Source organism: Bos indicus x Bos taurus, chromosome X, assembly GCF_003369695.1.
Source record: "Bos indicus x Bos taurus breed Angus x Brahman F1 hybrid chromosome X, Bos_hybrid_MaternalHap_v2.0, whole genome shotgun sequence".
Taxonomy (NCBI): Eukaryota; Metazoa; Chordata; class Mammalia; order Artiodactyla; family Bovidae; genus Bos; species Bos indicus x Bos taurus.
Window position 1 is genome coordinate 7,258,642 of NC_040105.1, and position 27,301 is coordinate 7,285,942.

At 45.9% G+C, this 27,301-nt stretch overlaps 1 protein-coding gene across 2 annotated transcripts in view; it reads left to right on the plus strand.

Annotated features, from left to right (window-relative positions):
* Positions 1 to 26,816, plus strand: part of WWC3 (WWC family member 3) — a 109,688-nt gene extending 82,872 nt beyond the window's left edge. For both annotated transcript variants that reach the window (XM_027533344.1, XM_027533345.1), the window contains 14 exons: positions 707 to 796; positions 1,580 to 2,145; positions 7,931 to 8,051; positions 8,812 to 8,886; positions 9,665 to 9,751; positions 10,737 to 10,929; positions 12,064 to 12,225; positions 12,852 to 13,003; positions 14,375 to 14,540; positions 19,267 to 19,431; positions 20,268 to 20,360; positions 22,399 to 22,626; positions 22,770 to 22,897; positions 24,107 to 26,816. In XM_027533344.1, the coding sequence (XP_027389145.1) occupies positions 707 to 796; positions 1,580 to 2,145; positions 7,931 to 8,051; positions 8,812 to 8,886; positions 9,665 to 9,751; positions 10,737 to 10,929; positions 12,064 to 12,225; positions 12,852 to 13,003; positions 14,375 to 14,540; positions 19,267 to 19,431; positions 20,268 to 20,360; positions 22,399 to 22,626; positions 22,770 to 22,897; positions 24,107 to 24,173 (2,293 nt within the window). In that variant the 3' untranslated portion in view covers positions 24,174 to 26,816. The remainder of the gene's footprint in view (positions 1 to 706; positions 797 to 1,579; positions 2,146 to 7,930; positions 8,052 to 8,811; positions 8,887 to 9,664; positions 9,752 to 10,736; positions 10,930 to 12,063; positions 12,226 to 12,851; positions 13,004 to 14,374; positions 14,541 to 19,266; positions 19,432 to 20,267; positions 20,361 to 22,398; positions 22,627 to 22,769; positions 22,898 to 24,106) is intronic.
* The last annotated feature ends 485 nt before the right edge of the window (positions 26,817 to 27,301 follow it).

The following is a 27,301-nucleotide window of genomic DNA, read 5'->3' on the forward strand; positions in this document are numbered from 1 at the left end:
TTTTCAGGACATTGTCCTTACCCACCCCATAGGAAAAATTAGAGAGAAAACTACCTCCCACACTTGGGCAGTGGCTTTTTTATTTTGGGCTTGATCTTTGAATTCTGTAGATGTTAGAATTTCATATGGTTTTGCCTGGAAGAGGGCTTAAAAATGAGGGACTCTGATTTGTTCCAGGGAATTGCAATAGATTATGGCATGCTGGGCATTTGTATCCATCTTCTAGTCTATTCTCCATCTATCTGTTCATCCGCCCACACCCACCCTCCCATCTTTATGCCCATCTTCTTGTCTGTTGTTGTCCATCCAAACTGCTGTTCACTCATCCATCTATCTATCAGCCTGTCCATCCTCCCACCCCCATATCCATCAGTCCATGCAGCTACCCACCCATTGATTTATCCATCCCTCTATCCACCCATCTATCCACTCATCCATCCATCTGTCCGTCCATCCATCCACTCACCCATGTATCTATCTGCCTACCCACCCAGTGTATCAGGCTCTGTTCAGGGGGCTGGTGGTACATTTTCGAGCAAAACAACACACATCTCTGTTATCTTGGTGTTTATGACCTGGATGTGCTTTTTAGAATTTAGTCATTCAAACCTCAGTCAGTTCGGGGGGATTAATCGTTGCATTTCTTGTTAGGAAAATATACTTGCTATTTTTGAAATCCACCAGTGGACTGTTTTCGTACTTACAGGATTCTGCTTCAGGAAAAAAGAAACTGTCTCCTGATGCAGCTGGAAGAAGCCACCCGCCTCACATCCTATCTCCAGTCCCAGTTACAAAGGTGAGTAACTTGATTATCATCTTGTAATGATGTGGTCATGAGCTTCACAATGCCCTTTAGCTTGGTTTTCTCTCCCAGAACTAAGAACATGAAGTGGTTGTAAACACAGGACAGAAAAGTGGATACGTGATATTTTTTGAGGAGCTGCTCATATCATGTATGATCCAAGGACTCTGAGGAGATCACCAAGTGGGACTTCTGAATAACGAATCTGAACTCAGATTTGCCCAAGGATTTTGTAGCTCACAGCATCAGAAAGTGTATATATTCATGTACATATATGCACACATACATTTTTATTTCTTTAAGGAACAATACCTTTAAGATGTGGATGCTCAGTAATAGTTCTGGAGTTCAGGTACTCAACTGTATTGGAAAGCATAGTGTCAAGGGCTTTCTGTGTATTATTTTCTCAGTTCCCCTTCGAAGAGTGTCTTGAGGTGGGAACTGTTCTCATCACAGCACTCCCCACCCAAGAAAGTGGGTGACTCAGAAAGGTCAAAAAGCCCTTGACCAAAAAAGACCTTCAGCTAGTCTGAGTTTGAGCTGGAACTTAAACTCAGGCAAGAGTCCTAGATGTTAACCTGTGTTCTCTACTGACACACACAGAAACACAGGAAATAGTCATGAACTCAAGGGTGGGGAGTGGGTGTCTTAAACAGCTCACAGGTGGGGTTGATGAGCACAAGGCAGGGTTTTACTCCTGGAGTTTCCCGGAGGCTGGCCTCGGATGGGGTCTAGAGGGCTCCAGCCATGGGCTCCAGGCTGCTCTTCTCTTTTCAGCCTGTCTGCCAGCACCCTGACCATGTCCTCGGGGAGCAGCCGTGGCTCCCTGGCCTCCAGCCGTGGCTCCCTGGCCTCCAGCCGCGGCTCGCTGAGCTCCGTCAGTTTCACCGACATCTACGGGCTCCCACAGTACGACAAGCCTGACACCGAGGGCGGCCCGCTCCTGCGCTTTGACCTCGTGCCCTTCGACTCCCTGGGCCGGGATGTGGGCCTGGCGGACACCGCGGGGCCCCCGGGCCTGCACAAGCCGAGGCACTCCCTGGACACCCCGCAGTCGCTGGCCTCCCTCTCTTCGCGGTCCTCCCTATCCTCGCTGTCCCCTCCCAGCTCACCCCTGGACACGCCCTTCCTCCCGGCCTCGCGAGACTCGCCCCTGGCCCAGCTTGGTGATGGCTTCGAGGTGGCAGGCCTGGGCACCCTGGACAGGCTGCGGGCTCAGGCCGCCGCCCTAGGGGATGAAGACCTGGCGGGCGCTGCGGCCCTGCCGCCGCATGGGTGCCCCGGGGACGGGGAAGGATCTCATGAGAGAGGACCCCAAGTGGCCACTGCTCCCACAGCTGCAGGTACCTACTAATGAGTCTCATGGGTGCCCCGGGCTGGGAGGCAAGGATCCAAGCTCATTGAGGAAGCCGTGTGCAGGGAGGCCAGCTGTTTTGCTGTGGCCTCAGGGGCGCTCAGCTTAGTAGGACCCTTGATGGAATGTCCTCGATGACAGATGAGGAAGCTCGCACGCCCACTCTGCTTGCGTGCTTTTGCTTTTGTCTTGTCCCTGGTCCTTGAAACTGATAAGTTTCCATGGAAAGACTGTCATAGTCTTTCCCGGTATTTTGCTAGTTTTCAGAATGTTAGTTGTTATAAATAAAGATAAGAACCACCTGTTCCTCCACAGTGGGAGCCTGATAAAGAAGTACTTGGGCCATAGTGAAGTTCCCAGGGAGTGTGCCCAGATGGAGCATTTCTGTGCGTGCCTGCCTCAGACCAGCACGAGGGGGGCTGTCGGGCTCTGGCCCCCCAGAAATCTTCCTTTGGCCCTGTGACTTCACTCTTTATCCTTTGTTCTTGTACTTGTCTATCATGGGGGAAGTGAAAAGGCATACCTGTGAGCATCAGTCCTTGCTACCAAATCGATTTCTCTGATACTGTTCAGATCAAGAAACACGTAGCCCTGAGAATTTCATCTGTCTAGTTGCTGTCAGTTCAGCTTGTCAACATGTAGCCCACGTGGAAAACCAGTCTGCTGTTTCAGAGGGTATTCTGGCTGATGGAGCTTTTGTGAGCCAACCTCCAGTGATTTGAACCCACTTCATTTTTGGAGAAGATAAAAAACTGCCACCCATTTAATTAACTTCCATTTGCACGGCAAACAGTAGATAATTTGTGGAGCACAGTGGATCTCAACCAGGGGTGTTTTTGCCCCCTAGAGGTACTTGGCTATGTCTCAAGACATTTTCAGTTGTCGAAGCTGAGGGGCTGGTTGTGGGGTAGGGGGTGGTGGTGGTACTACTGGCCTCTGGTGGGTGGAGACCAGCAGCACTGCTCAACATCCTTCAGCCCATAGCATGGTCCCCACTACAAAGAATGATTCAGCCAAGGTGTCTGTAGTACCAAGACTGAGAAACCCTGGTTCCGTACTGTTAAGTGTTTTAGTAGCAAAGGACAGAGAGAAAACGTGAGTACAAACCCAAGGTAGTGGAAATGGCTTCAAACTAGCAGCTTAGACCCAGCCCCTGTCCCTGTCCTGTTGACTCATTAGCTGTGTAACCTCGAGTGCATCTTTGAAAGGGGCTCAGTCTCCACCTTCCTTGCCCTTAAACGAGGTGATCTTTGTGGACTCTTCCACTCACCACCATTCTGTTACCCATCAGTTCTTCTTTATGTATAACCAAGTTGGTTATTGGGCTTCCCTGGTAGCTCAGTGGTAAACAATCTGCCTTCCAAGCAGGAGACATGGGTTCAATCCCTGGGTCGGGAAGATCCCCTGGAAGAGGAAATAGCCACCCATTCCAGTGTTCTTGCCTGGGAAACCCCATGGACAGAGGAACCTGCCAGACTGCACTCTATGGGGTCACAAAAGAGGTGGACACGACTTAGCGACTAAACAACAGCAGTGCTGGTTATTCAGTTCACTTCAGTTTAGCCGCTCAGTCATGTCCGACTCTTTGCAACCCTGTAGACTGCAGCACGACAGGCTTCCCTGTCCCTGTCCATCACCATCTCCCAGAGCCTGCTCAAACTCACGTCCATTGAGTCGGTGATGCCATCCAACCATCTCATCCTTTGTCATCCCCTTCTCCTCCCACCTTCAATATTTCCCTGCATCGGGATCTTTTCAGATGAGTCAGTTCTTCAAATCAGGTGGCCAAAGTACTGGAGCTTCAGCTTCAGCATCAGTCCTTCCAATGAATATTCAGGACTGATATGTATATATAGTTTCTTGTAACATCTATGTGTTTAAGCAGAGATCCAGTATATTCTTAGGCAGTCCTGGAGCTTTTTGGCATCTCTTATTTCAGTGTCTTGCCCTCTGTGTTTGCAAACACGCCTTTCATATCCCCATATACGTTGTTTCTATAATTCACATGTCCAGAGGAACTTTATTCACTTTGGTCTTCATTATAATCACAGGTTCAGTATTCCATGTTTATTCCTGTGATTCAAAAAAGAAAATACAAAATAAGGACTGAATTGTGCATCTGTTGCTTGAGCTTACTTTTCTGTGTTCCCCGCCCACTTCTGGCGGCACAGTGATCCCTGGGTTGGGAAGATCCCTGGAATAGGAAATGGCAACCCCCTCCAGTATTCTTGACTGGATAATTCCATGGACAGATGAGGCTGATGGAATGCAGTCCATGGGGTTTGCATGTGTCCAAAGAGTTGGACACGACTGAGTACACACCCACACACCCATACCAACGTTTCTTTAAAGGTTGAAATACAAGAGTGTCAGTCTGTGTATGCAGAAAGTCCACACAAGGCCAAACACCCCTTTCGGTCCAGGATAAAGATGGGGTGGGAAAGAGAAGAGCCGACTTAATTTCTGATCCTGACTTCCTTTTCTTTTCCACTTTGTGATGGATGTTATGACGCTTCACAATTCTTAGATTGAGGGCTTTGCTTCTGGCATGGTCAGATACTGCCATCTGGTGGTGTATTCGTATCTGATACTGAGTAGAATTACTCAGATTACAAATTAATTAAATTATAAGCACTTTATAGGTGGCACTAGTGGTAAAGACCCCACCTGCCAATGCAGGAGATTAGAGACATGGGTTCAATCCCTGGGTCAGGAAGATCTCCTGGAGGAGGGCATGGCAACCCACTCCAGTATTCTTGCCTGGAGAATCCCATGGACAGCAGGCTACAGTCCATAGGGTCACACAGAGCCAGACACGACTGAAGCAATTTAGCACACACTCAAATTACAAATACCACTTACAAACTAGAAGTATTTGTCTACATGAATGGGTCCTGTTGGGTGCTCCGTGAGGGCTGGGTTGGGTAAGCAGCTTGAGGCATGGACAATGGATAACTCCTGGCCTCCCTTGATCTTTGGGAATGCCCAAGCCTAGAGTCATCGCAGCTTCATAAAGTTGGTGAAGATTTCAGTACTCATTATGTTAACCCCGCCCCTCATTTATGATGCCCGAGGTCACGTAGTTCCCTGTGGTCTCCAGTCTAGTAACACTACGTGTTTTAAGTTTGACTCAAGCAACCTTTAGCAAGATAAAATTTTAGTTACACAAAATTCACAATCACCCATTGTGATTTAAATCAGTGTGAGGAGACCAAAAGTGGGACAGGGGAGGGGGAAAATAAATGGTCATCTTCAGCAGTTTTTACATGTTTACTACAGTTTTATCTTCCCCAGATTTTAAAAGTCAGATGTGTCATGATTTTGAAATCCATTCCTATTTTCATTCCCACTGGTATTTGCTAATGTAAATCCATAAATATTTTTACTTTATTCATCTGTTTATTGATGTTTTTATTACATTCTTTATCCTGTTTAAAATTGTTGGCTTAACTTCTACAGTGCTTTCACTTTCTACTTTTTTATCTCTTTTTTCATGCGGCTCGACAGAAACGTTCACTGTAAGTGACCTTGGACTTGCCTTTGCCTTGCTGGTCAGGCTGTGTCACATCTTTGTTCAGTGAATCAATGTATTTAGGATGGTCAAGGCATGGTCAGGAAGGACATAGCTCATAGCTGTCCTTTAAAGTAGCTCAACAGTTACTCTTATTATTGTCATTTCAGTGGTATTCATCTGGCTATGAAAGTGGTGTAAGAACTTTCTTAAAAGCTTGAAGTGTTTTTTCCTCCTTTCCTTTCCCCCTAGACTTTAACCCTTCCATGATTTTAGTATGTCAGCTGGCAGCTTTGCCCATAGTGTGATTTTCCTTATACTTTCCTACTTTTTGTCAAATGGTATTGTTGTCCTTAGGTCTCAGTGTCTGTCAGTCTGTGTTTCATGATGAAAAGTTCAGGGGCTTTAAAAATCAATGTGAAGAAGACTGTTTATTCCTTACTTCATTGGCTGCTCCCCACTGTCCCATTGTTGCCTTGAAGCCCGAGAGCAGACGGTTGGGGTATGTAGTGTGGGGTCTGCCATGTGCTTTTTTCTCACTCAGGGCGACAGATGACTGTACTTCCTTCTTCTGTCAACTCCTGCATCCGGTTGCTCCATGAATGCACTAACCTTTCGATCACTGAGGATTAAGCCTTTCATTTCCTTTCTCTCTTCATCCATCTTCATTGCAATGAGAGAAATTTTGTCAGAGTCACGTTACCAGGTTGCCTGGAATTTGACTGGATTGTTGCATGGTGTTACTTCCTTAAAGATGTGTAAGGCCGAGTGACAGAACTGGGAATGGAAGTAGTGAGCAGTTGTGTTTTCTGGGGTTCCATGCAGCAACCTGAGGGCTTCCATCTGCAGTTCAGACCTGGGGGCTTTGGTTTCTTCCATGGGGCAGGGATGATGAACAGAGCTGGACTTGGGATTGGTGATCTATGATGTGTGAGTCAATACCTCCAGCCACCCTGGGACTGAGTCAGTTTTTGCCTCTGACTGAGGCGGAGCTGGTGGCCCCTAAGATGGGTGTTGCATGCCTTTGGAAGATCAGCTTTTGTCTGCTTTTGTCTGCAGTTAACATCGTGAGACCAAAGCCACAGACACCCCCATCTGTTTTGCACCCCACTGAATGTGTTTGGGTTTAATTGTTCTGTGAATTAATAATTTGGTTGAAAAGAGAGTTGGTCATTGGTGGACTGAGGGAATGCACTAAGCTTGAGATCACTGAGGATTAAGCCTTTCATTTCATTTCTCTCTTCGTACATTTTCATCGCAATGAGAGAAATTTTGTGAGAAATTTTGTTGAGAAATTCCCTAAACTTAGGGATGCGCAGATATCTAAATTTTCAATTTCTAGAGCTTAGATGCCTGAAGCAAAGTAGAGAGACCAGAGGGACCTGCGTGACTAACAAGAGGCATCATGATGCCAGAGTGAGGCTCAGTTGGGGCTTCATGGTTTAATCCTGTGTTCTAACCACGTGTGCCTCTCTTGAAAGCGTGGAGGCTCCTGTGTCCATTGTCACATTCAGCAGAGGGCACTTGGTGCTGTGAGGGAAGGAGCAGAAGGACTTGATGAAATGAAACGGTTAAGGGGAGAATGTCAGTGGCTCTTGGTTAAAGTAGGTCTGAGACAAAAGTAAAGCTGCTCAGTGATGAGACTGTCTAATCCCAGGAGACCCTTCTGGAAGCCAGTCTGTCCCCAGGACTGCTGAGGAGGATGCTGTAGTCAGAAAAAGGGGCCACGGAGACATTGACAAAGGCCAAGTCTGGGTTGCATCTGTATATCCTCTGACTTGAAAGTCACTACGTTTTTTTAGGGATGATTTTGATGATTTTTTTTTTTAATTCTGTTTTGCGATTGTGAGGCAGTGTAGTCCACATTTCTTGTATGAAGCATGGAGACTACCAGGCAGCATCAAAGAGGAAACACTGACCCTCCCAGCTCTCAGAGAACTCGCTATCCTTCATGCCTGAGTGATCTCTCTCCCTGACACTCTCTCAGAGTGCCACCGTGCCCAGGGCCTTCCCACCACCTTCTGTCCTGTGTGCTCATTAAGGAGGTGAAAGGAGATTTATGGTCATTTAAAGAGCTTTTAAAGAAGTAGCCGGAAGCCCGTATCTTCCAGTTTTCATTATCAGAAGGTTCTCGAGCAGAGTGTGGTTAAGCACACATCTGTGCACACGCTGGCCTGTCTCTGCTGCTTTGTGCTTCGTCTGTGCTGTGACCTGGCCTCCTGCACCGTCACCTCCTGAGCCCTGCCACGTCTCTTGCTTACAGTAGTGACCCTTCGAGAAGACAGCGCCCAGAGGCTGGAGCACAGACCGTGCCGCATGTCCACCTGCCTGTCTGATTACTCCCTGGCCAGCGACAGCGGCGTGTTTGAACCTCCCAACAAAAGGTTAGAAGCTGACCTCCCCTCCCTGGGCTGACTTCCCGAAAGACAGCCCTGCCCATACGTGTCTGGCTTGACACTGTGTGTGTCTGTGGGGTGCAGCTCTTCTACTTTCTCTCCACCCAGGAGAGGGCTCTTAGCATTCCCAGGAAACCCCTCTGCTCCTGGGTGGTGTCTGGGGACTGGCCTGGCTCCCTGTTTCTAGGACGACTGCTCTCTCTCCAGCCCTGGGCGGGGGGCAGTGAAAGGCACAAGCCCAGTAGAGCTGGAAAAGGAGAATCAGTGTGTGAGAGACACCTGCTTTTTTCTAGAAAGGATGTTTACTTGAAATGAATGTCCATGCCTCGCCATCCCTCCCACTTTACTCAGCTCAAGGAATTACTTTGCAAGGGCAGAACAATTCTGGGCTTTATTTTGTTTGAGACCTTTGATGTCATTTATTTCGCCTCGGGTATCTGTATGCATCTCATTTATTGTGTAGCATTTTAAAGGACGTGTTTTTGAACTTTGTCCTAAACATCACATGTGGTCTTCAGAGGTATGCAGTTATTTTTTCAGAAATACCACCTGGTCGGCAGGCACCCTGGGCGATGGCATCATGGATCCTGGGGACCTGCTGTGTCCTTTCATTCACTGTAGAGCATTTATTTCAGTCCCCACTTAATAAAGCCCCTCTCACTAAGAAGCACTCCTAGCAGGAGTTTCTGCTGAGCCCACAGTAACCACGTCCCCTTGGGGTAATGGTTCCTTTTCTGATTGTGTTCAGGAGTGAGGATGCTGACGAGCCTGTTCGTGGAGATGCTTGCAGTAACGAGGGGCCCCAGATCCATGTTGGATTTCTGTGAGTACAGAAGACTCTTTCCCTGTGGATCGTGAAGATGATGGGTAGATTGGGGCCCGCCCACCAACTCAGAGCTCCGCCCACAGGCCTAGAGGGATAAAGGGACCTGAGTAAGCAGCTCCATTGCTGTCCCCCGACACCAAGTCACAGCTGGGGACTGTCACCCTGTGTAGCCCAGGGAGCTGGGTGCTTTGCAATGCAAAACGTTTGAGATTCTAGTTACAGTTTCTTTCTTTTTTAAAAAAAAAAATTATTTACTTATTTGACTGTAACAGGTCTTTATTGTGGATGCAGGTTCTTTAGTTGTGGCATGCAAATTCTTGGTTGCAGCATGTGGAATCTAGTTCCCTGGCCAGGGATCAAACTCTGGCCTCCTGCACTGAGAGCATGGAGTCTTAGCCACTGGACCACCAGGAAAGTCCCCGGGTTACAGTTTCTGTTCTCAGAGGAGTAAGGCAGGATGTTCACATCCCAGCAGCTTTCTTTTGCTCACTCTTGTCATCCTAGTCGAGTGTTTCTCAGTGTCGGCGCTCATGACCTTGGAGCTGGGTTGTTCTTGGTTGGGGCCCATCCTGTGCACTCTGGAGTGTTCAGTGGCAGCAAGATCCAGTAGCCGCCACCCCCCCACACACATACACTTGGTGTGACAGTAAGAAATGTCCTCAGACTTCACACCGGTCTCCTCGGAGTGTGGTGAGGGCCACTGTGGTAGTTGCACCAGAAGGATTTGTCCACCTCAGGGAGTTTGCAGTCTGTGAACTCGTGTTTTATTTTCCAGGCTTGACAGGGCCAATGAGTGTCTCCTTGTGAACGTACTCCAACTGAAGAACTTTGCTGGGCTGATGGTAAAGGAAGACTGCAAAATGTAAGCTTTCCCAGGCCCTCCTCCACACCACACCGCTGGCTAACCTGTGCTTCTTGGCTGTTTGGGCAGGGGAAAAGACTGTTTTAGAACCTGAATTCAGAATAAGACGCCAGGGCATGTCTGCCTGAAATATAAAAGATTTTAAGTTTTAAGAAGAGGCTGGTTTACTATTGGAAGCAGGTGGCATTCATGGAGCCAGTCTGGTTATGTGTGTGGCCATGATGAGAAAGGGCTGTGTGCCCTTCATTGGTAGCCTTTGAGCTTAAGATGTCTCTCCTGGTCACAAGGCTTGGTGGTGACATGGCCACACTTGTCTCTTGAGACCAGATGAGGTGCCTGAACTGGGAGAAGGGAATTCGAGTTGTCCCCAGCAGGAAGATGGGTGCTTGAACGCTGGGAGGGGGAGTCCCACTTAGCCAGGTGGGTGAGCCCCCCTGTGATGGGCGTTCAGGCCAGATGGCGCCCTCCCCTTCCATGAGTCATCTTCGCAGACTGGCCTTGCAAAGCCCTTGGAAGCAGCCTGGTTTTGGGTGGCTGACGGTTTGCAGCATCCACTGATGCTTGAGCGTCTCCTGGGTGCCAGCTTCCACGCCGGGGGTGAACAGGGCAGGGAGCACAGCCTGGTGCGGCAGGCAGAGCTTGGAGAGGGAGCCAAGGGGCCGTGGAGAGATCCGGCCAGATTTTTTCCCACAAAGATGGTGAAAGCAGAATGTCCACTTGAGTCCCTCTCAAGTCCTAACCACTGACCTGGAAGTCTTTCCTTTGTGAGTGGGTTTTCTCCCCCTGATCTCTAGGGGCTTGTAAGTTCTTTGGCCTTATTCTTAGTTGACAAAAAGAATCTCCTCCAAAAGACAGTAAAACTCTGCGTATGGGCAGTGAAACTAGGTGGCGTATCTGCACGCTTCTGTGATCCACGCGTGTCCCATGCAGCTGTTTCAGTAAATGCTGCCTCCATCCGCTTTTTTCCTCCCTCTCTCGGTTGCAGACACATCCGTGTCTATCTGCCCCCGCTTGACTCCAGCACGCCAAACACTTACTGCTCGAAGGCTCTGGAATTGCAAGCCCCCCTGGTATTTAATGAAGTGTTCAGAATCCCTGTGCATTCAAGCATGGTGACGTTGAAGTCTCTTCAGTTATACGTGTGCTCCGTGAACCCGCAACTGCAGGAGGAACTGCTGGTACGGCCCCTCCCTGCCCCTGCCCCCTCCCTCCCCACCTGCCTGAGTCCCAGGGTGGGACACTGATGAATTGTGCCGCTGTCAAAGGATCTCTGTCGCAGGGAGGAGAAAAAGGGGTGATAAAACCCCTTATCTTGTCAAGTGTTTTGTACTTGTGTATTATCTCAATGAATACTTGTAAAACGTCTGCGTAACCACTTCTGCAGTATCCCCATCTTCAGTCACAGGAACTAATAAATAGGTCTGATAAACTCGGCAGATAGAACTATAGGATGGTCGGTTACATTTGAATTTCAAATAAACTATGGATCCCTTTTAGTATAAGTATGTCCCATGTAATATTTGGGACAGAATTGATATATATTTTTTTAAATATGCTGTTTATTTGAAATGACAGTTCACCCAGATGTGCAGTATTTTATCTAGCAACCTTGGAACCAGGTGAATCAACTATCCATCTTTACCTAGGCAGATAGGGCGGGGCTTGGAAACCAGGCTGCTTTCTTCCCAATGTTGGAATTTTCCCCCTTAGTCCCACTCCATCAGTGTCAGAATTAGAGAAGAGTTCCACCAACCTTTTTTTAAAAATCCCTGTGAGAATCACTGGCTCTTCTAAGTGGCATACCCTGAGCCTGACCCACCACTTCATCTTGTCTGTTCTCTGCCCTACTTCCCCTCCTAGCACGTTCTGATTGAGCTGAACCTGCAAGCAAGGAGCTGCCCCCATTAGATCCTTTGTGAAGACTTTCATTTCACTGCAGCCTTTTTAGGCTTCCCTGGTGGCGCTAGTGGTAAAGAATCTGCCTGCTTAATGCAGGAGACTTAAAAAAACATGGGTTCTATACCTGGGTCAGAAAGATCCCCTGGAGAAGGAAATGACAACCCACTCCAGTATTCTTGCCTGAAAACTCCCATGGACAGAGGAGCCTGGGGGGCTACAGTCTATGGGGTCACAAAGGGTCGGACACAACTGAAGTGACGTAGCATGCATGCATGCAGTCTTTGAATAGCAGTGGAAAATTGTGTGGCCTTTGTGGTTAACATTAAAGGGTGACTTTATTTGATGCTTGTCGGTTGTTAAGATGCAGTCATTCAAGACCTGTTGTGCTTTTTTTTCCTTTAAACACCTTGCAGGGCATTGCTCAGATTAACCTGACCGATTATGATTCGAGCGAGATGCAGCTGCGATGGTACTCAGTCCAGGTGTTCACTGGCCCCGAGCCACCGCGGCGGGAGGAGGAGCGGCCAGGAGACTGTGCCGCCCAGGACCTGACACTGGCTGCTTGCAGGAAGACAGTAGGTGGCCCAGCTTTGAGACAGGCTCTTCCTGGGGACATTGTTTCTAAGAAACAGCTATGTAAACATGGACTTCCCTGGTGGCTCAGACAGTAAAGAATCTGCCAGCAATGCAGGAGACCTGAGTTCAATCCCTGGGTCAAGAAGCTCCCCTAGAGGAGAGCATGCCAACCCACTCCAGTACGCTTGCCTGGAGAATCCCATGGACAGAGGAGCCTGGCAGGCTATAGTCCATGGGGTTGCAAAGAGTCGAACACAACTGAAGTGACTTAGCACACACACGTTTGTTTCAGAGAAGACCCTGCTGACTCACCCACTGAGCAGCTGAGCACATAGTGATGCATGTGGCTGTTCAGGATAATGTTTTTTTAATGCAGCGTGTTCTTGATCATAAGTGATGCGTTAGTAGCTTTAAAATTTGAATTTTCAGAGCTCCCTAAAAAGGCCAAGTTACTGACTTTCTGTCAACCAGGGCTGAGGTGCTTCTCACTGGAGGGCAGCTGGGGATGGCCACTGGATGGCTGCCAGCTGGGCAGGGTAGTAGGGTGCTCCCACAGGCTTTCCGTTTTGCCACCACACACCACTGGCCTCAGTTGCTTCTCAGAGTCATCCCTTTCGTCCTGCAGGACGCAGTGACGGTGCTGCTGGCGAGAACCACAGCGCAGCTGCAGGCAGTAGAGAGAGAGCTGGCCGAGGAGCGCGTGAAGCTGGAGTACACAGAGGAGGAGATCCTGGAGATGGAACGCAAGGAGGAGCAGGCTGAGGCCGTGTCTGAGAGGTGAGTGTGGCCGGCAGCCCCTGAGAAAGACGCAGCTCATCTTCCTGGAGTGAAGCAGCTACAGGTTAGTTTCTGTAGAATGTGCTGGGCGACTCTTGGATACCTTTGCGCAGAAGTTGGGATTCTCATGAGGGGGTCGTGTGGTTGTTTTCATGAAGGCCATATTTTTGTTTGTTTGTTTGTTTGGCCATATTTTGACTCTAGCTGTAGGCACAGGCTTTTCACCTTTCTTCCTATTCCTGAATTTTCTTAAAGTGAGGGAACTGTTGAGGGCTCCCTCTGCCAAGATTGGATATGATAGATCTTTAAAATTCTGTTTTTTTTCTTTATTAACTGCTTTACTGGGACACAGTCTCCCTACCAGGGCTTCCCTGGTGGCTCAGACAGTAAAGAATCTGCCAGCAATGCAAGGGACCCAGGTTCATTCCCTAGGTCAGGAAGATTGCCTGGAGAAGAGAATGGCTACCCACTCCAGTATTCTTGCTTGAAGAATCCTCATGGACAGAGGAGCCTGGTGGGCTACAGTCCATAGGATCTCAAAGAGTCAGACATGACTAAGTGACTTTGACTTTCACATTTCAATCTCCCTACCATACAGTCACCCCTTTAAGTGTACACAGTTCGGTGGATTTTAATACAGGCACACAATTATGCCCCCAAAGCCACAGGCAACTTTAGAGCATTTTCATCCTGCCAAAAGGAAACCCCATCCCCATTAGCAGTCCTCTCAGCCCCTGGCCACTGCCCATCTCCATGCCATCTCCAAGGATTTGCTTGTTCTGGGCATTTCATTTAAATAGAATCATGTGATGCCCCTTTACATCTTACCCAGAGCTGCCTGTGGGCAAATGCTTGACTAGGGCAGATGTGTCTTTAGTAGAGGAATCACTCAGAGGAGCGGCACCATGAGTATATCGCTTTCTGGCAGATCCTTTCCGGAGGCACTTTCTTATTGCTTTACTTCCACGTTTTTCCATAAAGAGCATGTTTCCAAAGCTTGCTACTTCTTCCTAATAGCTTTCTCAGGGTTTATTTTCAAAAGGAGTTTATTTTCGGGAGGGAAAGTGCACGGCAGAGAGGTGGGCTCAGGGATGGGCAGGAAGCTGAGAGGACTCAGAGAGGTGGTCCCAGGGTCCTGGCATCTTCAATGACTGCAACTGGGCGAGACAGACAGACAGACCCTCTAGATGAAAGGCCTCATAGCACTCTGTCTTCCCTAGAGAACCTAAATGCCTTTCACTTTATGAGAAAAGTACCCATCTTCAGTCATCAGAAGCAAATATTGAGCATCTCTGCTACAGTGCTCTAAGTGCAGCAGTGAACTCAGTCCTTGATGAACATTTTGAGGGCTTTTGCCATGTCCACCTGCAGGAGTTGGCAGGCAGACTCGGTAGACAGTGGCTGTAGCAGCTGTGCCCAGACCAGCCCCCCGCACCCAGAGCCCTGCTGCGTTGGTGTTGACTCCATCCATGGACACACGTTTGCTGGCCAGGCAGATCCTTACAGCCCCGAGAAACTTCAGCCTCCAGCTCTTAAGGTAAGTAGAAAAGGTCAAGGGATATGATGGATCCCTTAATGTTTTGCGTGACAGTACCGGGCACTGCCCTGGATGGGGGAGTGTGTATCCCACATGAGGGAAGCCAAGCAAATGCCCTTGCATCTGTAAACAGCAAGTCCTATGGAAACATTTGTCTTCTTTAAACTAAAAAGGTTGGATTTTTACTCATTCATGAGCCATCTGATGATGACCCATTCCCATCTTCAGGGTCATGTGTGGCTTGGGATATTTCATGGGTCCCTATGGTTTTGGACACTTGTAGTTATTTTCCATTTGTGACATTAAGAACAGTGCCTCAGGAGGAGATGCTCTGGGCATAGCTACCAGTCATTGCCAGCATCCAGCTTTCTCAGACCTTTACAAGCATTGGTCCAAGTCAGGGGAGTGGCTTGCTTAATGTCTCTTCCTCCCGCAACTTTTCATTTTGAAGCACTTTGAATCTATAGAGAAGCTGCTAGAATAGTACAGTAGATACTTTTAACTCCTTCACCTGGATTCCTCAGTCGCTAGTTCTTCAACCACATTTGCATTCTCTCTCAGCCTGTGCTCGTGGTAGCTGCTAGGCATTGCAGATGCAGCAGCAAAGAAACAGATGGCAAGTCCTGCCCTGTGGGCAACAGACAGGGTAAATCAGTACAACTCAGCAGCAATGGAGGTAGTCAAAAGGGCTACTGAAGGATGAAATGATAGGGAAGCAGGGCTTGCATTTTTAGAAAGATTTCTCATTTTAGAAAGGGGTACATTTAGAAATGTAAATTGGTATCTTCAAAGATCAGGACTGTAAAATGGTGCAGCCACTATAGAAAACAGTGTAGAGGTTCCTCAGGAAATTAAAGATAGAATTATCATCTGATCCAGCAATTCCACTTCTGGATGTACATCCTAAAGAATTGAAAGAAAGTCTCCAAGAGATACATGTATATCCATGTTCATAGCAGTATTATTCACAGTAGCCAGGAGGTGGAAGCAACCTACACGTCCATCCACAGATGAATGGATAAGGAAAATGTGACATATATGTACAATGGAATGTTACCTTTAAAAAGGAAGGTAGTCATGTCACATGCTACCACATGAATGAAACTCGAAGACACTGTGCTGAGTGAAATGAGCCAGTCACAAAAGAATGAGTACTATATGATTATACTTATATGAGATTCCTAAATTTAGTAATTAAATTTATAGAGACAGGAAGTAGAATGGTGGTTACCATGGGCTAGAGATGGGGAAATTGTTGTTTAATGGTGGCAGAGTTCAGTTTGGGAAGATGAAAAAGTTCTGGAGGTCTCTTTCACAATAATATAAATACATTTAATACTACTGAACTGTGCACTAAAAAATGTAAATTTTATGTTTTTTTACAAACCATGAGAAAGAAGAATAGAGCTGGAGGTACCATGGTCTCTGATTTCAAACTATACTACAAAGCTATAGAAAGCAAAACAGTATGGTACTGGCACAAAAAAATACACATAGATGAATGGAACAGATTATAAAGCCCAGAAATAAACCCACACTTATATGGTTAACTAATCTGTGAGGAAGGAAGCAAGGAAATACACTGGAGAAAAGACAGCCTCTTCAGTAAGTGGTGTTGGGGAAAATGGATTACTTTCTCATTCCATTTTTAAATGGATTAAAGACTTATATGTAAGGTCTGAAACTATAAAATTCCTAGAGGAAAGCATAGGTAGTATGCTCTTGGACTTTAATCTTAGCAATGCATTATAGTTTAGGATTTCTCTCCTCAGGCAAGATAAATAAAAACAATAAACAAATGAGACTTTATCAAACTAAAAATTTTTGCCAAGTGAAGAAGCCTATAAGGAAAACAGACAGCCTACTGAATGGGAGAAGATAGTTGCAAACATTATAGCTGACAAGGGGTTAATATCCAAAATACACAAAGAACTCATGACAACTCAACATCAATAAAACAACCAACCTGATTAAAAACTGGGCAGAAGACTTGAATTGACATTTTTCCAGAGAAGACGTTCAGATGGCCAACAGACATATGAAAAGATGCTCAACATCACTAATCGTTCAGTTCAGTTCAGTCGCTCAGTCGTGTCCGACTCTTTGCGACCCCATGAATTGCAGCACGCCAGGCCTCCCTGTCCATCACCAACTCCCGGAGTTCACTCAGACTCACATCCATCGAGTCAGTGATGCCATCCAGCCATCTCATCCTCTGATGTCCCCTTCTCCTCCTGCCCCCAATCCCTCCCAGCATCAGAGTCTTTTCCAATGAGTCAACTCTTCACATGAGGTGGCCAAAGTACTGGAGTTTCAGCTTTAGCATCATTCCTTCCAAAGAAATCCCAGGGCTTATCTCCTTCAGAATGGACTGGTTGGATCTCCTTGCAGTCCAAGGGACTCTCAAGAGTCTTCTCCAACACCACAGTTCAAAAGCATCAATTCTTCAGCGCTCAGCCTTCTTCACAGTCCAACTCTCACATCCATACATGACCATAGGAAAAACCATAGCCTTGACTAGACGGACCTTTGTTGGCAAAGTAATGTCTCTGCTTTTCATTAGGGAAATGTAAATCAGAACCACAATGAGATATCACCATGTACCTGTAAGAAGGACTGTCATCAAAGACAACAGATAAACGTTGGAGAGGATGTAGAAAAAAGGGAACCCTTGTGCATTGTTGGTGGGAATGTAAGTTGGTGTGAACACTGTGGAAAATAGTATGGAGATTCTTCAAAAAATTAAAAATAGAACTACCATACACCTAGCCATTCCATTTCTGGATATTTTTCTGAAGAAAACAAAAATGCTAATAGAAAAGATACATGCACTCATATGTTTATTGCAGGATGATTTATAATAACCAAGATACAGAAACAACCTAAATGCCCATCAATAAATGGGTAAAGAAAATGTGGTGTGTGTGTGTGAAATTAAATATTAGCTGTAAAGAAGAAGGGAATCTTGTCATTTGCAACAGCATAGATGGACCTAGAGATTATCATGCTAAATGGAGCAATCAGACAGAGAAAGACATATACTGCATGATTTCACTTGTTCAGTCACTAAGTCGTGTCCAACTTTTTGCAACCCCATGGACTACAGCACACCAGGCTCTCCTTTCCTTCACTATCTCCTGGAATTTGCTCAAATACATGTCCATTGAGTCAGTGAGACATCCAACCATCTCATCCTTTACCATCCTTTTCTCTTTTTGCTTTCAATCTGTCCCAGCATCAGCGTTTTTTCCAATGAGTCAGTTCTTCTCATCAGGTGGCCAAAGTATTGAAGCTTCAGGTTCAGCATCAGTCCTTCCAATGAATATTCAGGGTTGATTTTCTTTAAAACTGACTGGTTTGATCTCCTTGCAGTCCAAGGGACTCTCAAGAGTCTTCTCCAGCACCACAGTTTGAAAGCATCAGTTCTTCAGCACTCAGCCTTCTTTATGGTCCAGCTCTCACATGTGTACATGACTACTGGAAAAACCGTAGCTTTGACTATATAGACCTTTGTCAGCAAAGTGATGTCTCTGCTTTTCAATACATTGTCTAGGTTTGTTGTAGCTTTTCTTCCAAGGAGCAAGTGTCTTTTAATTTCATGTCTGCAGTCACCATCTGCAGTGATTTTGGAGCCCAAGAATATAAAATCTGTCACTGCTTCTACTTCTTCCCCTTCTATGGGCCACTTATATGTGGCATCTAAAAAAGCTGAACAAATGAACAACCATAACAAAACAACAACAGATTCATAGATACGGAGAATAAACTGGTGGTTGCCAGGGTGGAGGATGGGGGGAGGTGCAAGGATGAGGGAAATAAGGGAGATTATAAAATAAGGAAATCATATGGTCAGTAATATTGTATCAACTGTAACATGGCAGATGGTAACTAGACTTATTATGGTGATCATTTTGTAATGTATAAAAATACAGAATCACTATCTTGAACACCTGAAGCTAATATAACAATGTAAGCCAGTTATACTTCAGTAAAAATGAATGAATGAATGAATGAATGTCATCGTACAGTACACGGCGTCTTGTGACTGGCTTCTTTCACTCAGCCTGATGTTTTCAAGGCCCAGCACACTGTCGTTGTCTGTCAGCACTTCCCTCCTTCTCATCCCTTGTATGAGTACAGGGCATTTTTTTTTATCTACTCATCCGTCCATGGAGGTTTGGACTCCTTCCACCTTTCACCTGTTTGAATAAGGCTGCTGTGAACCCATCTGTGTGCAAATATTTGAACACCTGTTTTCAGGTCTTTAGGGTATACACCTAGGAGTGGAATCACAGGGTCCTACTTCAATTTTATCAGGATGTCTCTGGCACTGTGTTGAGAAGCATTTGAAGAGAAGAGCGAGGTGTGGAATCAGGGAGCCAGGTGAGAAGCCTGCACTAAGCAGGCAGAACATGATGGTGACCCAGATGGAGAGTCAATGACAAGAGGTCACAACATGCTTAATCTTGAACACAGAGCCAACAGGACTTGATCTTGGACCAGATACAGGGTGTATGAAAGAGAGCTGAGTCCAGAATGACACGAAAACTTTTTTTGCTTGAACAAACTAGTTAGGTTGAGATGCTTGGCCGAGGGAATATCAGAAATTCTGGACGTGTTAAGTGTGAAATGCCACGTAGAAGTCCATGTGGAGGACAGAAGAGTGGGTCACATGGAGTTGATTGCTTATGTCCTAGCAAAAGTCATGGTAATAAATTGTATCTAGGTTGACAAGGAGACCAACACAGAAGATCTCTTCCCCGAAGAGGTAGCGAGTCTTCGGAAGGAGAGGCCCAGCCGCAGGGCCCGCGGCTCACCCTTTGTTCGGAGCAGCACCATTGTCCGTTCTCAGACTTTCTCTCCTGGAGCACGAAGCCAGTATGTTTGCAGAGTAAGTTGGGATTCCTTGCCACCTGTCTACAAGTTTTCTTTATGTCCCCTTTATTTGTTTTTTTATTTATACTAAAAGACATATCTCTTATCACAAATGATACCACTAAAGGAACACCATGCATGGGTGAGTAGGAAATCGATGTTGGTCTCATCTCCCCACTTTGCCCCAAGCAAATCTAACTCTGTGGAAAATAAGGCCATGAAGGCAAGGACTTTGCTTTCACGCAGATATACACTGATCCCAAAACAAGAACCCACAGCCAAATAAAATACAGGCTGTCTTGGCTCCCATGAAGCTGGCATTATTTATTTTTCTTTTTAAAAGTGGGCCTTTTCCCTTGGTGAGCAGAGTGGGTGTTAGTCTTGTGCACTTGTCCTCCTGCCAGGAACAGGGCTCTTTCCTGGAACGCCGTTCTTTCCAGCTCTTGCCAAAGCTAGAAACACAGCAGACAAGAATGATTGATAAAAAAGTGAAAAACACTGAGGACAGCGCAGGCTTTCATGAGCGTCCCACCATATCAAGTGGCAGCTGGCACTGATAAGATGGAAATTGTGTTGCTGGATCAGCCTGGAAACCTCACCTGGTTTGGCTGATGGACGCAAGGGAGGAATGGGGATGAGGGTTGGTCCGCTTATTCGCTCTGCCTTTGTTTTGCTTGAAACTCTTGTGTAGGTTTTCTTTTAAGTGATACCCAGAGTCCTGGTAAAAACTCTAAAAGCCTTAAGGGTGTGTGAGTACCTGCAGGAGAAACAGAGTAATCCAATTCAGAGTACACAGATGATGCATGTGAATTCTTAAGGAAGTGTTTCTGAACCTTCGTCTTTTTGATGCAGCTTTATCGTAGTGACAGTGACAGTTCCACACTGCCTCGGAAGTCCCCCTTTGTGCGAAACACTCTGGAAAGACGGACCCTTCGCTATAAGCAGGTATGTGCCCACGCAGACTAATGTGTAGTCTATATGTACCCTGGGAGCTATTTCTACAAGCCTGACAAGGTAATATTTTAGCTATATTATTTGAAAGGCAATATATTTATTTCCTTCTTTACTTAGATGTAATTTCTTAAAACTGTATATAAAGCTAACATGTTACCAATATTTATGTTTCCCAAGATAATGTCATAATCAAAGATAATACATGATCTTTACATTTTAAAATATAGTGTAAACAATCAGCCATCCTATATCAGATTTTTTTTTCTTTTTTGAAAAGCAAGTATATACAGTTTAGAAAATTTGAGGCTTTCAATGTGGAGCATTCTTCTACATAAGACTGTTTCTTTCATATCCTTATATAACCAAGTTTTTTTCCCTACATCACACCAGTGTACAAAGTTTTGCTACTTTTAGTTTGTAAGTTAGTGGTTCCCTTACTTTCCTGGGGAAGGATTCTTTTAAAGAAAAATAAATTCCCAGATCTCCTTGTGGTGGTTTCGTTTAGAGTAGCTGTTGGCTGAGAATGATAAGAAAATACATAATTCAGCTACAAACATATTTGTCAACAGCAACGCTGTTGGCATTTTGGCCTAGATCATTCTTTGTCGTGGGGGCGTCCTGTGCACTGTGGGAAGCTGAGCTCCATCTCTGGCCTTGAACCCACTCGTTGGCAGTAGCATGCGCCTCCCCCCACCGCCAGTTGTGACAAACAAGAATATCCCCAGATGTTGCCAAGTGTCCCCTGAGTGGCTAAGTCACTCCTGGTTAAGAACTCTGTTATGAATTCAGCAGTGCTTTTACATGAATTTGTATTTATCAAGTCACTTATATTTGCGTTTAACTTCTGCATATGTGCAAAATAGTGTTATGAGTATGTAAAACACATACAGTGGTTCAGTCCTCTGAAGAACGTTGATAGGCTCATGGATTTGTGATTTTGTTGCACTAACTGCCTTCCCCAGGGTTGTTTGCCATGCAGTGGGAAGTACTGCTCTCAACTCCATGTACAAAATTCTTTTCTCAGAACTTAAAAACAGCAGACTTGCTTATTACTTCAGGCTTATACAGGGAAGAACGTTTTTTGTTGTTTGGCCACATCATGTGGCTTGCAGTCTTAGGTTCTCCAGCAGGAATTGAACCTGAGGGAGAGGGGGGTGCCCTAACCACTGGACCATCTGGGAATTCCCTGGGAAGGAACTTTTTTTGACATTGTGTGTGTGTTTAAACAGAAAGCCCTCACATGGTTTATTTCATGCTTTTTTTCTCCCTTACACAGTAGATCATTAAGATTTTGCCATGTTGGTATAGGTTTCATCTTTTTCAATGGTTGTGTTCTCTGCTGGCCTCATAATGTATTTGATCACTTTTCTCTTGTTAAGTGAAAGTGTTAGTTGCTTAGTGGTCGTCACCTCTTTGCAACCTCATGGACTGTAGCCCACCAGGCTCTTCTCCATGGAATTTCCCAGGCAAGAATACTGGAGTGGGTAGCCATTCCCTTCTCCAGGGGATATTCCCGACCAAGGGATCAAATCAGAGTCTCCCCTTTTACAGGCAGATTCTTTACCGTCTGAGCCACCAGGAAAGCCCTTTCTCTTGTTAGCTATTTAGAATTTTTTCCTCTCATAAACCTTTCTACACAACATTGCCTGTGCCTTTCAAATGCAAGTCAAAATCAAATGTCAGAACAAAGAAAGCTCATGTCACGTTAACTTTCACTTATATTGTCAAATATCACTTGAGAAAGATGACTCCTGCCTGCCCCATGTGAGAGGGTATATTTCTGTGCACTTGGGCCAAAACCTAAGGTGGTCCTTCCACCGGACAGTTGGCTGTCACTGGCTTGCTCTTGGACATGGGTTTGAACCCCAGTCGCCCACATGGATGTTGTGTTGAGAAATACCCCTCCAGCGACCCCTTCCCTGGAGTAGGGGACGGGAGATGGGGACAGGCCAGGGTAAGAAGCTGCTGGCAGGGCGCGGGGGGTGGGGAGTGGGGGTGAGGTGGGGTGCTCAACTTCCCTGGACTGCAGCCCTGCAGGTCCTCCCTGGCGGCACTGGCAGCACGCACATCCCTAGACCTGGAGCTGGACCTCCAGGCGTCGCGGACGCGGCAGCGGCAGCTGAACGAGGAGCTGTGCGCCCTGCGCGAGCTGCGCCAGCGCCTGGAGGATGCCCAGCTCCGCGGCCACACCGACCTGCCAGCCTGGCTGCTGCGAGACGAGCGCTTCCGGAGCCTGCTGCGGGAGGCCGAGCGGCAGGTGAGCGGGCGCCCTGGGCGGGGCGAGGGGGGCGGGCCGGCGGGCGGGACTTTCTCCCCCTCCCGGTGCCCCTCCCGCACCGGAGCTAGTGTGGGCTTCCGGCGTTCTTCTCGTTGACTCCGCGTTGCTGGTTGCTGTTCCAGACGAGACAAACCAAACTTGACTTCCATCAAGAACAGGCAGCCGAGAAGATGCTGAAGAAGGCTTCTAAGGGGGTGTGCCAGCTGCGTGGGCAGAACCTCAAAGAGCCCATCCAAGTGCAGACGTTCAGGTGAGGAGAAGCCCGGGCCTCACTTTCCCGCAGGCTTTTTTTTACTGTCAGCCCTTTGTCGTTTTAAAAAGTCAAGTTAAGTATTGAAAAAGACCCGCAGGAGGTCGAGAACAAAGCAGAAATCTTCACTGCTGTTAGCATTGTGCAGTTCTCTTTTGATCTTCTTTTTTACCCCAAGCACTGTTTTTTTTCAGCTACTTGTAATCATACTGTGCATTGGAGTTTGCATTTAGCTCTTTTTTAAAGTAAAATATCCCCTATTGCTGCATCATCTGTTACCTTTTTTGGTAGTAATCTCTCATCTAATAGATATAATTTACTTCTAAACAGTTTATCCCCTGCTTCTTTCCAGATGTTTGCTGTTGTAAACTACACAGTGATTCACATTTAGATACATACGCATATCACCTTTGCCTTTTTAGTTTTTGATTGAATCATAATAGACATTTAGGGAAGCCTGCATATCCTACATGTGAAATGTATCAGTGAATTGTCATAAACACTACACAGCAATAATCAAATGTTATTAGCATTTCCAGATTTTCCATGCCAGAATAACCACTGTCTTGGATTTGAATAGCATAGACTAGCTTTCCCTGTTTTTATTTTTTTATGTGAGGAAAATTACCTAGTTATATCCATTTTCTTTTGTGTTTGGCTTTTTACAAAGCCGAGGTGAAATTCACATAACATAAAATTAACCGCTTTAAAGTGAACAGTTCCATGCCATTTAGTACAGTCACAATGTGTCCAGTTTGAAAGCATTTCCATCACCCTAGAAGGAAAACCCTGACCCATTAAGCAGTCATTCCCCATCCCAGCCTCCCATCAGCTCCTGGCCACCACCATTCTCCTTTCTGCCTCTGTGGGTTTGCCTGTTCTGGACCTTTCATGTAAGAGTAGTCAATTAGGATTTAGAACTTGTATAGTTTTTCATTTATTCATACAGAAAAAATTTACTGAGCATCTCCATATACCAGGCACCATTCTAGTTACTGAAGAAAAACCCTTGGGGCTTTGTAACCTCTATTAAAATTGGGAGGGCGGCGCAAAAAGATTTAGAGAATCTATATACAAACAGATGTGCTCTTGGGAATTGAAATTCAGTGCATTCTCTCAGTAAGAAAAGCTCTCATTGATAGCAGATGCTCTTGCCAGATTTTGTTGGATTTCCGTCAACCCCTAACCTGTTATTCTTTCCAATCCCAGGGAGAAGATAGCATTTTTTACAAGACCAAGGATTAACGTACCTCCTCTGCCTGCCGATGATGTTTGATGTAGTGCTTTGTACACATGAAGTATTTATCTGCCTGTTATATTTTAATGAAGTTCTTAGGCTAGCTAAATTTGTCTTTAAAATATTTGTGCAAAGCTATTAATATACACATTTTGTAAAAAAAAACAAAACACATATATCTATACATATATATTTTGTAATAGTGACGGCAACAGGGCTTGGTTTTTCCTTGTTGTGAAATTGACATCTCTGAAGACAGGTTATTTTATAAGAGACAATTATCATGTTAAGAGTGTACAGTTTTTAACGCTGTTTTATTTGACTTAAAGGCTGGAAGACAGAAACGAAGTGAGTTCAGGCAAATTCACTGTATTGTAATTTATTTATAGTACTTTTTTTTCCTTGAAGGAAAATACTGACTTTAAGATGTATTTTAAGACTGAATTTTGTTCTTCAGTATTTGTCACGCGGTAGAATGGAACTTGGGGCCGGTTTTGTGTCTGACACCCGAAATGCAAACACTGTGCTGAATCCTCTTCCTCCATGCATTTATCACGTACATCGTACACTTTGGCACCCTTTGTGTTCCCTTAAGATGCCACCGCAGGGGCTCAGTCAGGTGCCAACGCAGGGGCTCAATCGTAAGTCAGTGCCTGGTGCCCTGCGGGCACCTAGTGTCCCTGTGGCCCCAGGTCTGAAGGCGGTCCTAGAGCCCCTGGCGGCAGCCACACAGCCCGCCCTCCCCCGGCCTCTGCCTTTCTAGTCCGCCCTATCCAGTTGAGACTGAGACCCAACAAAGAGGGCAGTGGTGGAGCTTCTGCTCTGCTTGCAGGAAAATGAAAAGAGAAGGAAGGTGCATTTTCAGCGAGTCAGTGGATCCGCTGATGGATGGAGCCGTCACAGCACGGACATGAGAACCTTCCAAGGCGCTTTTTTGAGGAAGCAGACTTCTGTGGGAGCCATATCTAGCCAGCAAGTGGCTCACAGGAGAGCATTTGCTTTCAATCAGATGGCCCCCGCCCCATACTGGAGTTGTCCTGATATTTCTTAAGGAATCTTAGAACTAGCTCATGAGGAAAAAAATTCTTTACGTAATACAACTATACCATCCTCATAAAATGCCAAATGGTATAGTTTGTCTACTACGTATTTATTATCTATGGAATGCACTCTCCTTCATGAGGCCTCAGAGAAGTAAACGAGGTGAATCACACAAAATGTAAGAGAAAACGCCCTCGTCCCCACACCGTCTTTCTGCCCTTCCCTTGAAAATGTCTCCCCTCCCCCCTTAATCAGCAGCATCTTTTTTCCCATTAGTCTGTAACCACTCCCTTGTATAATCTGCCTTCATTTTCACATTTATTAAAAATGAATTTTGTAAAAGCATTTCATTGACCTATCACGGACAGTAAAGTTGTCAGTGGTGGTAAAGCTGAAAACTTTATGCTTTTTCACACTTGCCACTTATTGCTATGAATCTCTGCCTCTAGTCTTGATTTTTTTTTCTTTTTTTCCTTTGCTTATTTCCCTATATACATACCCACAACAGAGGTAGAGACGCATAAAACATCAGTGCCTGCCAAAAATGCCAGGAGACAGCGTTAGTGAATTGGTCAGGATGGTGGCAGGCCCTCCCTGTTCCCAGCTGTTGAGACTAACGAATTGGCTGGCGCTAGGCTCTGGGGTGTGTGGAAAGCAAATCATGTACATTTCAGGTGCATGGCTCCCCGGAAGTGGGGCAGTCCCAGCCACCTTGCCTAGGCGCTCTGTAGCCACATTGCCACTTGAAGTGCTAACTGGGTTGAAGGGTTGAAGCAGCTTTTACTTTCAAGCCCTACAAAGTGGCAACGTAGGGAAACCCACTGTGCCTGTATAGAAAGCCTGCAAGGATTTGCAGATAAATGTCACTGCCCAGTCGAGACTGATGATTTTTGTTTGGTGTGCTTCTCCACCCCAGAGTTTAATGAAAACAAAAAGAAATCCCTGCTTTGCCTCACTAGAAACAGATCCAGTCTGTGCTTTGACATCACTTCCAGGAGCGCTGCTTGCACCTTTCTGTGTGTCCCTCCCTCCCTCCTGAGTCTGTCTGCTTTTGCACCTGAATGGGACCATCCTAAGAAAGCAAAGAAAAGCCAGGCAGATGAAGGAGGGGAGGTGATGGGTTTCCTGCTGCTTGGCAGTCTGTGGCCAGAAGGGGCAGGTGGACAGCGATAGAGGCCAGCTGAGGAGGCAGGAGGACGCAGTGTCCCCTCATTGGCTTCTCTTTTGTGACTTGATTTTGCAGCTTCTGACTGGTTAAAACTGCCACCCCCTGGAAAATATCCCACATGTCTAAAAAGTGAAGTCCTATCGTCTTAAGGGGTATTTTCTTATGTTTAAGTTTGTCCATAACTGTGCCTTGTGGTAAGAAACCTCTGCCTTGTTTTATCAGCAGTTTAGTCCAGAAACAATCCAAAGTCTGCCACCAGGGTCCTTTAGGAACACTACAGCAAATAAAAGGGAATTTGGTCTTCCATTCATCTGGTAACTTAACTGTCACCACCGAAATATGTAACCTTCTGTTGTGGGAATAAGTTATAATCAGTATTCATCTCTATTTTTGTCTCTGTTCTAATTGTGTCATTTGTATCTTTTGAAAGTATTTCTTCTATAAAATTAAACTAACCTGCCTTAAAAACAGAATGGAAATGGTGTGATTTTTAAAAAATATAATTATAGACTTAAATATATAAAAATGTATATAAGAGATGAGATGGTTGGATGGCGTCACTGATTCAATGAACATGAACTTAGGCGAACTCCGGAAGATGGTGATGGACAGGGAGGGAAGATGGTGATGGACAGGGAGGCCTGGTGTGCTGCAGTCCATGGGGTTGCAGAGTCAGACGTGACTTTGTGACTGAAAACCGCTTTTTCAACATAAAAATAGAGGTGTGAAAATAGAATAATACAATGAACACACATAAAGCCCTCTCCCTCACCCCTTCAAATTGAATCATTCTTGGCCCATCTTGTTTGGTCTACACCAAACTTTCTCCTGTCCTTGGTTCCATCTTCTGAAGCAAATCCCATCCACCTTGGTTCAGCTGGAAACATTTCAGTATGTATGGCTAAGAGAGAAAGACATGCACAGTAGCCTTATCACATCATAATGTTTCAGTTCAGTT